The sequence below is a fragment of the Ostrinia nubilalis genome, chromosome 18 (genome assembly GCF_963855985.1).
Source record: "Ostrinia nubilalis chromosome 18, ilOstNubi1.1, whole genome shotgun sequence".
NCBI classification, from domain to species: Eukaryota; Metazoa; Arthropoda; class Insecta; order Lepidoptera; family Crambidae; genus Ostrinia; species Ostrinia nubilalis.
Window position 1 is genome coordinate 12,459,750 of NC_087105.1, and position 12,109 is coordinate 12,471,858.

The following is a 12,109-nucleotide window of genomic DNA, read 5'->3' on the forward strand; positions in this document are numbered from 1 at the left end:
ATTCTAGCTTTCTAATCATGTAACGATGCATGTGAAATAATTGTTGTTTGTAAATCTTTAACAATAAATAAATAAATAACCGTTAACCATTCGTGGTGGGTTCACCTATTTATTTCCGCGTTCAGTAGTCCCGTCCCGCAACGGAGTTATAATTATATTCTATGTTAAATATCTTTTTATCTTTCGCTATTACTGGAAATCCACCCCAGCAGAACCCATACTAGAAAGACTCAAATAAATTAGTTAATTTGTCTCACACAGATGGTCGTGCAAAGGGTTTAACTACTGGATAATGTGTGACTAACGGTGGGTGAAGGCGGTTTAACTTGAACTTACTACTTTCGGGGATTTAACCCTGCTAGTTTTTACTTACAGTTAAAATCCGTGATACGAAGTTGATTCTCTCTACAACATATAAAATGGCCAGTGTAATATACCTTAGAAATTATTTTCAGTTTAATTCTTACCTTTTGATCAGCATCAGTTTGAGCTGATGATCAAAGAACGTTGTACAATGTTGTAACAACATTTTCGTTCGTTTCAGGCAAATAACGTCCACTGTTGGACAAAGGCCTCCAAGGATTTCAATAAAGACTAGTCCTGCCTGCCCGCATCCAGGTTCTTCCAGCCCTTTATTCGCATAATATCAGATTCTCAAAATATCAGATTCTTAAAATATTAGATTATCAAAATAGCAGAATCTCAATATAACCGAAATTGGACACTCAACGTGAAAAATATGTTTGTTATTACCTATGCAGGGTGTCCAGAAAGTAGAGGTCAAGCCGAAATGAACATGATATCTACTTTAAATAAATATGAAGAACTAGCTTTCCGCCCGCGGCTTCGCCCGCGTGGAATTTTGTCTGTCACAGAAACAATATACAAACAATATCGCGCGCGTATTTACTCACCGTTTAGACCTACCCTGGACTACGACAAACATTTTAAAACCAAAATCAGCTCAATCGGCCCAGCCGTTCTCGAGTTATAATCAGACTAACGAACATCAATTCATTTTTATTTATACAGGGTGACAGGTAAAGCGATACATTCCTTGAAAGGGGTTAAAGTAGAGCTTATTTGCAGTCATTTAAGTCATATGACACCATGTCCGAAACTTGTTCATTTCCAAGTTATTCAAGATTTAAGTATTTTTTAAAAAATCTCCAGTTTTTATGTTAAAATGTACCCTTGTAATGAAGAATACGGAATAATGTTAACTTTTTTGTTGTATTCGTATAGCTAAATAATAAGATTGATATTTTAAATTAAAATTTGCAAGAAAGAATCGTCATTACTCAAGTAAAAGCTAAAAAACCATGTATTATTTTGCAAAAAAAATATGTTTTAGGTAATTAAACGAAGAATTTCCAAGAAAAAATGTATGGAATGTTGTGTACAAATTACAGAATTTAGTTCCTTGATTCATTAGCTATTCAAAAAGGTACAGGTGTTTAACAAACACTACATAATTATTTTTTTATTTGAATTTAAACGTCTAGTAAGATACTTTCATAAAAAAAATAAATAAATAAAATAGTCACACGAACAACTGTTCTTGGGTCTCAATAAATGAAAAACTTAGTATTTTAATAATAATTGTATCACCTAATTTTATCTAGGTACATTATTTTAAGTCCTGCTCAAACTGTGAGCCCCGTCTTCTAATACAAGCTCGTAGTCTGTTTCTCACTTCTGTTTTTGTGACTCTTGTTGTCAAACTTTGCTGAATATCTTGAGCTGCCCTCTGAATGCGCTCACGAAGCTTTCACACACACAGCACACTTTTGGCACAGTGTACGCCAATGGATGGATCAACAATATCCACTTCGTTGGATTGGGCGCGGTGGACCCATTCCTTGGCCAGCCAGAAGTCCGGATCTGACCTCTTGCGATTTTTATTTATGGGGTCACATGAAGTATCTCTTGTATGTAACCCCCGTAAACAACGAGCAAGAGCTTCGTGAGCGCATTCAGAGGGCAGCTCAAGATATTCAGCAGTTTGACAACAAGAATCACAAAAACAAAAGTGAGAAACAGACTACGAGCTTGTATTAGAAGACGGGGCTCACGGTTTGAGCAGGACTTAAAATAATGCACCTAGATAAAATTAGGTGATACAATTATTATTAAAATACTAAGTTTTTCATTTATTGAGACCCAAGAACAGTTGTTAGTGTGACTTTTTTATTTATTTATTTTTTTATGAAAGTATCTTACTAGACGTTTAAATTCAAATAAAAAAATAATTATGTAGTGTTTGTTAAACACCTGTACCTTTTTGAATAGCTAATGAATCAAGGAACTAAATTCTGTAATTTGTACACAACATTCCATACATTTTTTCTTGGAAATTCTTCGTTTAATTACCTAAAACATATTTTTTTTGCAAAATAATACATGGTTTTTTAGCTTTTACTTGAGTAATGACGATTCTTTCTTGCAAATTTTAATTTAAAATATCAATCTTATTATTTAGCTATACGAATACAACAAAAAAGTTAACATTATTCCGTATTCTTCATTACAAGGGTACATTTTAACATAAAAACTGGAGATTTTTTAAAAAATACTTAAATCTTGAATAACTTGGAAATGAACAAGTTTCGGACATGGTGTCATATGACTTAAATGACTGCAAATAAGCTCTACTTTAACCCCTTTCAAGGAATGTATCGCTTTACCTGTCACCCTGTATAGATAGATAGATGATAGCTAGCGGCCGCCCGCGACTTCCCCCTTCATCTATCTTAAGCGGTTTAGATTTTTTTCATACAAATGTTTTTTCCCGCTAACTCCCGTTCCCGTAGGAATTTTGCAATATCCTGTTGTAACTAAGCTTTAAGTTTACTAAGGTACCTGCATGCCAAATTTCAAGCGTCTATCTTACGCAGTTTAGATTTTTTCATACATATGTTTTTTCCCGCTAACTCCCGTTCCCGTGGGAATTTTGCGATATCCTGTTGTACCTAAGCTTTAAGTTTACTAAGGTACCTGCACACCAAATTTCAAGCGTCTAACTTAAGCGGTTTAGATTTTTCATACAAAAGGATTTTTCCGCTAATTCCCGTTCCCGTGGGAATTTCGGGAATTACTTTCTTAGTGCACTTCTACGGTACCTAAACTACGTCCCTTCCAAATTTCAAGTGACTACGTTTAGCCGTTTAGGCTGTGCGTTGATCTGTCAGTCAGTCAGTTTCTCCTTTAATATATTTAGATGCTAATTTATGCACAGAATACGCCCGCCGGGGTGTTTGGCGGAAAACTGTTCATAAAAAATGTTTCATAATGTTTCATCATCTCTGTAAACAGTTTATAAACAGTCCATAAACATAGGTGATGAAACATTGGTTATGATACCTATATGTTGCCGTGCTCCCCGCTATGAGTGGAGAGCAAGCGTGGACGATCAAGTTTCAGAAACCTGTTTTTATGGTAAACTTGTTTCACACTAGTCATAAACAGTTTATCAACAAATGTTGCCTAGTGAATACATAGCTTTAGGGTCAAATGGGCAAACTAGTAGTCTTAAAATGACCTTACCTATACACCCACGAAGTTTGTCTAACCTTCCGCCAAACACCCTGTATAATATATGCGTATGATTGTCGCTGGATATAATTTTAAATCTATGGTGATCTTTTTTAGTTTCAATAAGTGTTTGTCTCATATTTAAAAATAAATTTGATTTAAAAAATAAATGTTGCCTCGATTGTACTTTGGCTATATTGAGAATCTGCTATTTTGATAATCTGATATTTTAAGAATCTGATATTTTGAGAATCTGATATTATGCGAATAAAGGCTTCCAGCAACCTTCAACAGATCGTTGGTCCACATACAAATATCTAAGAACATTTTTTTTGCATATTGCTAATTAAAATTTGACAAAGGCTTAGAAAATACTTTCAGTTCACCTATTGGTTTATTAAACTCAGTAAAACCGTCTGAAAGTTGCTGTTTCTAATATTACTAATATTACAAACATTGCAGTTCATCCTTTGTAGCATCCAACTGTTTTGTTTTACGAGCGCAAAGTTCAAAATTAGCTATTTCGTTTGTATTTCCAACACAAGCCGTGAAACCCGGGATTAAATTATAATTGAAAAATAAACATCACAAAGGAACATTTGCGAATATTTCCATTTATTCATTTATTTTCGTTTCCCAATAGTTTAGTGAAAACATTTTGACAGTTAGAAAGATTTCATTTTAAACTATTTACATTATAACGAATAAACTTAGCTGAAATTCGTAATAGATAAAATTATTATCTAGCAACACAATTGGATATTTAATATCCATTAACGGAAACCGCAGATTTTATGTTTTAACTAATTATAAATATTTTTTTATAATAATTGAGATGTCCATTATCAACTTATTCGATGATTATAGTCTTCAAGTCCATTTTTTCTTTTTGAAATATTTGTGTTACCAGGTTGTATGTATGTTTAATATTATTAACATTGATATCAATTATTTACAAAACAAACATTTGTCAAAAATACTTAAACAAATTAGGCTAAAGGCAGTGAGGTTTTAATAAATACAAAATTATAAAACAATATTAAAACTAATTAACAACATCATAATGATAAAACAATCTTACTCTTAATATCACAATTAATAAGCATAATTGATTGAAATTATATAAAATTTGAAAGATAATAATTTATTAAATACAAAACCGTACCTATTTAGCGTTAAAATTAGGTTGGACAAGTAGGTACTCGTAAAGAACATTGAGTTAGGCGTATAGAAATCCAAAATCTGTATTCCGGAAAAACCTTTTTTTCATGTTTATTCACTTAACAATAAAATAAACACTAAGTTAGATTTAAACAAGTTTTTATGATGTTTCCACATTTTCATGATAATTATAACGACCGTTCAGTATTTTTTGTCCTAATAGAGCTTTATCACCCTAACAATTATGATTTGTCTGGCGAGGCATAACTACGATAATCTCGCACAACTGCGTCATCACGACGTTCACACAGCGTTTGTACTGCGATCACGCGACGATTCACAAAGCGCTCACGCAGCGTTAACACGCCACGAGAAATCGCAGCGTGTAGTCTGTTCCTAATAAATCTTCATGTAAAAAGCACACAAAAAAAAAGTTTACGAGCATTTACAATTTAGTTTAATACTTAGATTTAAATACATTCTCGGTAACACAAATATTGCAATTCTCAATTTCACGACTCAAAAACCTCACTTTAAGACACAAATAGGATAACTTTATAATATAAAACATTATTTACAACCATAACATTATTTATGTACAAAATATTCCGTAATGGACAAATTAACTTTAACACTATCCTGAATCAAGTCACGAATTCAGTTCGCATACCTACTTATGTTTTATTATATTTGCTAAAATACTACAGATGCTTGAATTATAAATATGTAAGGTAATACGCTGCCAATAGATGGCGCTGTATCAGCTTTAGATCGCGATAATAAAACAATCCAAAACCGTAAAGAGCTATATTGAAGATGGTGTCTGAATTGAAAAAATATAAAACTAAAAAACAATAGTGACATTTAAATATTTGTTTGCTCAGAAGTTTGTGTTTAGTCTTTGGACTTATTGCTCAATGAATATAATATCACATGAGTTTTAACTATTTATTGCAATTATCGACTAAGCTTCGTGATTTGATTCATTCTTTCATGCCTCGATATTTTCATTCGAATAACATTCGTCAATTATTTAATTAGTTATGATTTACTGGGCAGTGATTAGAGGTAAAGTTGTGGTTCGAATAAGAGCGGGAGCGGATTAAAAAACGAACAATATCAGCGCCGTTCTTATTCAGCCACAGACTAAAATGATCAGTCATACACTTTTTGCACAATATAGATAAATACGTGTGACTTTTATAATACTGTAGGTAAAGTCCGGTCGCCGAGCAGACAGAATTTCGTCCAATGAGCCCAAGCTTCCATCCTTATCGCGTGTAATTATATTGCTGTCGCTCTTACACACTCACTGCGGCCGACGAAATTCTATCTGCTCGGCGACCGGACTTTAGTAAATGAATTGGATCACAAGAGACGTACACGAGTAGTCGAGTATTTGTCTATTTTGTGCTTTTCGGAAATCAGAAACAAAACTATCGAGGCACCCAATAATAATATTATCACATGTTAGTGATTATGTTATAATGCCTATATTAATATCAGTTTAGTTTCAACTATATTACAATAGGAAGTGTTTACAGTTCATTATCATTCAACACTTCAACTCACAAATGTTCAAAATCGTACTAAAATTTACATAACTGGTTTAGTTTTTACATATCTCACAACCGTTTACGTCTGAAAAAGAAAAATCACCCGCTACTCGAACTATTTACACTGGGAATGTACAAATGAGTATTTTATTTTCTACCTAACAGTGCGGTTACGAAGTTGAGCACTTTAGTCTTTGTATGTACACGTGTCCTATAGTTGCGTTGTCTGTCAAAGGGGCGTGTCGCGGGGGGTGTCGCGGACGGCGCGGGGCGCGGGCGCGGGCGCGGGGAGAGGGCGGGGGAGCGTACGCAAGTGTTGAAGCGGGATGCCGCATCGGGTGTCTCCCGTGCCGATGGTGGATCCGCGCGGGAGCGTGCACGATCCGCTTGCGAAACGCGCGGGCGGCGGGATGCCCGATGTGGAGTTCTGGAATGAAGGCTTGGGTTAGTGTGAGTCGGGTAATAATAAAAGACTAATTGAGCGATGATGATGAGCAACGTTGCTCATCACTACGTGTAATTCCCATAAGTAAATAACATGGCTAACTCTTTTGCTGGAGCTCTGCTTAATAGTTTCCACTGAAGCCGAAAATTTGGGCGGAACTTGTGGCTCATTTATACATTATCATTTACATTGCAGCACTGTCATGATAAAATGAGATCGCACCAGGGCAAACACTGCTACCAGCCGTGCGATGTGGATGCCTACCTATGTTCTGCAGTGGACGTCCTGAAGCTGAAATGATGAAGATGACGATGATTGAAAAAATGATGATGATGTTTGAAAATACAGTACGAAAAATGATATCTGTAGATACAGGATTTACATAGTTTTGAAGGAAATGTAAAGTGTCCAAATACGACTTCACCGCAATCTCTGCCAGCGTCTGCAGACGGCTTCAAATGTCACCTAAAGACCCACTCAGTGCAGGCCATATAAGTTTCAGCTAGAACAAATGTTTCAGCAGTGTTTCCTATGTTAAAATCTAGATGAATTCCACTCTGGACGAGTGAAACACGCGAAATGGCGCAGTCAAACAAATCGTCAATTTTCCAAAACAAATGCAAAGATACTATCCACCAGGCAGGAATAGAAACAAAATCTCTCTCAATATTTTCAGTTACCAGTGAATTCTCGGCAAGTAATACCACAGATATTTGAACTGGCTAGCGAGTGAGAGGAGGACTTTAATCATTTAAATTAAATTTTGGTTACTTATGACAAAATTCTATTAAGTCGTCCTGTATTTTCTGTAAAGCACTATGCCTTTAAAGTGAAGCAATTACATACATTATAAAGCATATCAAATTATGCCAAACAAACCATAACAGTAATGGGCCTCAGTAACTTAGAAAATGTTCGCCCTACTAAATACTGCAATAAAGTAGTGTACCACAACGTTTACTCTTTTATGGCTAATTTCGCTACTTTCCATATCAACCGTACAATATACGAGTATATTCATACGCTGCGGAAAATAATTTATCATACTAACGCGCCATTATACACTACACTCCACTCTGTGTATATCACAATATAAAAGTACGCTCGCAGCAATTTATCTACATAACATTTACCGAACCAAAATGTTGAAAAACAAACTTTTTCTAACATCAACACGGATTTTGCGACCTAAATCTAAGTCAAAGTACCTGAAATCTTACTTTGTAGTTCAAAAATATATTCGGCTTTAACTACACACTATTATAAATAGGCAACATGAACATAACGTCATAAAACTTTGCACTTATCATTACAAAGTCTTACGTATTTAGCCTAGATTAAACAATCTATTTTAAGATACAAATACCTAGATATTTCACGTTGAAAGCTTACACTAAAGTCTAGTTGTTTTACACACACCTACATGTAGGTTCAAAGGATTAGATCTAAGTCGGGTCTAAAGTTTAGATTCCATAATCCTGACACACAACCTAAATTCATCAAACATAAACTTATCTCATCACGAAATCCCTACTTGCTGTTACCTTCGTAAAACACCGACAGTCACCTATATGTTATACTAGCGGCCGCCTGCGACTTCGTACGCGTGGATCCCGTTCTACCCCCTTAGGGGTGGAGTTTCGTAAAATCCTTTCTTAGCGGATGCCTACGTCATAACATCTACCTGAATGCCAAACTTCAGCCCGATCCGTCCAGTGGTTTGGGCTGTGCGTTGATAGATCACTATGTCAGTCAGTCAGTCAGTCAGTCACCTTTGAGTTTTATATATTTACATTCGTGAATTTGATTGACTCTATCTAAATAGCAAAATCAGGTACGAAATCTTTCACATTGTTAAGCTAAAATTGTAAACATGTACCACCGTTCCAGAAAATGGTTCAAGAAGCAACAATATATTTTGCAGCGCACACGTCAAAATTGTTATGCGTGCCACGACTCCTGAATGGGAGGCTAAGTTATTTCATGAACGTATTAAGCAAAATATTCAAGGGGAATCTCGTAAAGTTGACAAGAACCTTTGTGCTGTCTCGCAGACTATAATTTTATCATTTAGAGGCTTCTAACGTGTAAACGTTTGAGGCATATGCACGCTTATGAATGCTGCTCATGCTGAAATCAAAGTGTCAAAGTATTTCGTGCTTTAACATACTTTTTTTATTATACGCGATACAGTGAAAGTGGTTCTGGTACAGTGAATGAAACTATTATTGTAGCGCTTGACACGTTGCTATCAGAATTATTAGTGTCTAGGCTATGCATGCCACTACGTTCTTAATTATACTTAAGGCAGGCAAACGTAACCCTATGAGCTCGCCATTCAACACTACTACGTCTCTCTTTAAAATTACTCGTACCAAATATGGACATATTATACATAAATCATGAAGTTTCACAAGACGGTTTAGTTATTCAAGATTGATAATATCAATACTTTATTTCAAACTTCTCAAAAAAGAAAACATTTCTTATTTCCAAATCAACCTATCATTATACCCGTGGATTACACTTACAGGCTCATGTATAGAATGCGAGGGTGGGGGCGCGGTCCTCAGGGGACAGTACCCTGGCAGGCCTCCCCTGACCCCTACCATGTTGCCCCTGGTTCCCTGCTCCGGCGAGATGGTGAAGACCTACTATTCCCAATAGTCATACTTACAGGCTCATGCATAGGATGCGAGGGTGGCGGCGCGGTCCTCAGGGGACAATACCCTGGCAGGCCTCCCCTGACCCTCGCCACGCTGCTCCTCGTTCCCTTCTCCGGCGAGATGGTTGAGACCTGCTATTCCCGGTAGTTATACTTACAGGCTCATGCATAGGAAGCGAGGGTGGCGGCGTGGTCCTCAGAGGACAGTACCCCGGCAGGCCTCCCCTGACCCCCGCCACGCTGCCCCTAGGCCCCCTGCTGCCCGGCGGCGGCGAGATGGTAATGACCTGTAGTTGCCAGTAGTCTGTTATACTTACAGGCTCATGCATAGGATGCGAGGGTGGCGGCGCGGTCCTCAGGGGACAGTACCCCGGCAGGCCTCCCCTGACCTCCACCACGCTGCCCTTGATTCCCTGCTCCGGCGAAATGGTGAAGACCTGCTATTCCCGGTAGTTATACTTACAGGCTCATGCATAGAATGCGAGGGTGGCGGCGAGGTCCTCAGGGGACAGTACCCCAGCAGGCCTCCCCTGACCCTTGCCACGCTGCCCCTGATTCCCTGCTCCGGCGAGATGCTAGAGACCTGATATTCCCGATAGTTATACTTACAGGCTCATGCATAGAATGCGAGAGTGGGGGCGCAGTCCTCAGGGGACAGTACCCTGGCAGGCCTCCCCTGACCCCCGCCAAGCTGCTCCTGGTTCCCTGCTTCGGCGAGATGGTTGAGACCTGCTATTCCCGGTAGTTATACTTACAGGCTCATGCATAGGATGCGAGGGTGGGGGCGCTGTCCTCAGGGGACAGTACCCCGGCAGGCCTCCCCTGACCCCCGCCACGCTGCCTCTTGTTCGCTGCTCCGGCGAGATGGTGAAGACCTGCTATTCCCGGTAATACTTACAGGCTCATGCATAGGATGCGAGGGTGGGGGCGCGGTCCTCAGGGGACAGTACCTCGGCAGGCCTCCCCTGACCCTTGCCACGCTTGCCGCCTGCTATTCCCGGTTGCCCGAAGGCGAGATGCTAGAGACCTCAGTTGCCAGTAGTCTGTTATACTTACAGGCTCATGCATAGGATGCGAGGGTGGCGGCGCAGTCCTCAGTGGACAGTACCCTGGCAGGCCTCCCCTGACCCCCGCCACGCTGCCCCTGGTTCCCTGCTCCGTCGAGATGGTGAAAACCTACTATTCCCAATAGTTATACTTACAGGCTCATGCATAGGATGCGAGGGTGGGGGCGCGGTCCTCAGTGGACAGTACCCTGGCAGGCCTTCCCTGACCCCCGTCACGCTGCCCCTGATTCCCTGCTCGGGCGAGATGGTGAAGACCTGCTATACCCGGTAATTATACTTACAGGCTCATGCATAGGATGCGAGGGTGGCGGCGCGGTCCTCAGGGGACAGTACCCTGGCAGGCCTCCCCTGACCCCCGCCACGCTGCCCTTTGTTCTCTGCTCCGGCGAGATGGTGAAAACCTACTATTCCCAATAGTTATACTTACAGGCTCATGCATAGGATGCGAGAATGGCGGCGCGGTCCTCAGGGGACAGTACCTCGGCCGACCTCCCCTGACCTCCGCCACGCTGCCCCTGATTCCCTGCTCTGGCGAGATGGTGGAGACCAGCTATTCCCAGTAGTTATACTTACAGGCTCATGCATAGGATGCGAGGGTGGGGGCGCGGTCCTCAGAGGACAGTACCCTGGCAGGCCTCCCCTGACCCTTGGTTCCCTGCTCCGGCGAGATGGTGAAGACCTGCTATTCCCAATAGTCATACTTACAGGCTCATGCATAGAATGCGAGGGTGGGGGCGCGGTCCTCAGTGGACAGTACCCTGGCAGGCCTCCCCTGACCCCCGCCACGCTGCCCCTGGGCCCCCTGCTGCCCGGCGGCGGCGAGATGGTAGACACCTGCTGCTGCCGGTAGTAGTCCATCTGCGGTGAGGAATTATGTAGAATGCCCGGCTGGATATTGGAAAAATATGGGTGGTGTTAGGTCTATTGGTTGTAGAGATTTTTTTAAGGACCTAAAGATATTTATATGCTATTAAAGACTCATGATTAATATTGTACAGTCTTATTTATGTAGATGGAATTGGACTCGCTCATCGTCATAAGCATTTTTTTTTTTTTTTTGTCTTCGGCACTTTTTCGATTTTGGTTAAAGTACCTAATAATGTGCTCACAGTTTTTATTGAACTTCGAAAGTTCTGAGCTCCAAGGGCGTTTAGTTGCAGTCTGCTAATGGATACAGTCTGCTACCAAACGTGAAAAGAGAGAGAGATCCAACAATACGTAGCTTACAAGCTATGTTTTGTTGATCCCCTTGAGTTGATGGACTATTGAGTTAATGAGGGCTATGAACGTGACGATTGGTTGGGATTTTGTTATGATTTGTTGTGGTTTATAGGGGTCAATCCGTAAATTGTTGCATGTCATCTCGTGCTCATGCCGGAGTCTGCTAAATATTGGGCAGTCTCGCATGAGATGGTCAATATCCTGTAAGCTGGAGTCATCGCAGGGGCAGTAGGGGTTGTCTATGATCTTGAAGCGGTGTAGGTAGGATTTGTGAAAACCGTGGCCAGTAAAAATCTGCGAGCTTTCAAAGGACGGCCCCACAGTGGGCGTCTATACCACAGTGGGCTTTGACCCAAATGAATTTCACGTTTTAAGCATTTTATTATGGAAATCAAGAAATGGAGTAAGTACTTCTTGATGATATTCAAAGCGTATATTAGCAAGCCGATTCAGTTTCATA

The 12,109-nt window shown here is 39.9% G+C and overlaps 1 protein-coding gene across 1 annotated transcript in view; it reads right to left on the reverse strand.

The window, feature by feature from the left end:
• Window positions 1-6,480: 6,480 nt before the first annotated feature.
• LOC135080903 (uncharacterized) overlaps window positions 6,481-12,109 on the reverse strand; it is a 59,787-nt gene continuing 54,158 nt past the window's right edge. Inside the window, exons 14-20 of the mRNA XM_063975633.1 lie at window positions 11,134-11,286; window positions 10,856-10,978; window positions 10,564-10,686; window positions 10,117-10,236; window positions 9,825-9,944; window positions 9,520-9,774; window positions 6,481-6,678 (exon numbers count right to left, since the gene is read on the reverse strand). Coding sequence (XP_063831703.1) covers window positions 6,481-6,678; window positions 9,520-9,774; window positions 9,825-9,944; window positions 10,117-10,236; window positions 10,564-10,686; window positions 10,856-10,978; window positions 11,134-11,286 — 1,092 coding nt within the window. The remainder of the gene's footprint in view (window positions 6,679-9,519; window positions 9,775-9,824; window positions 9,945-10,116; window positions 10,237-10,563; window positions 10,687-10,855; window positions 10,979-11,133; window positions 11,287-12,109) is intronic.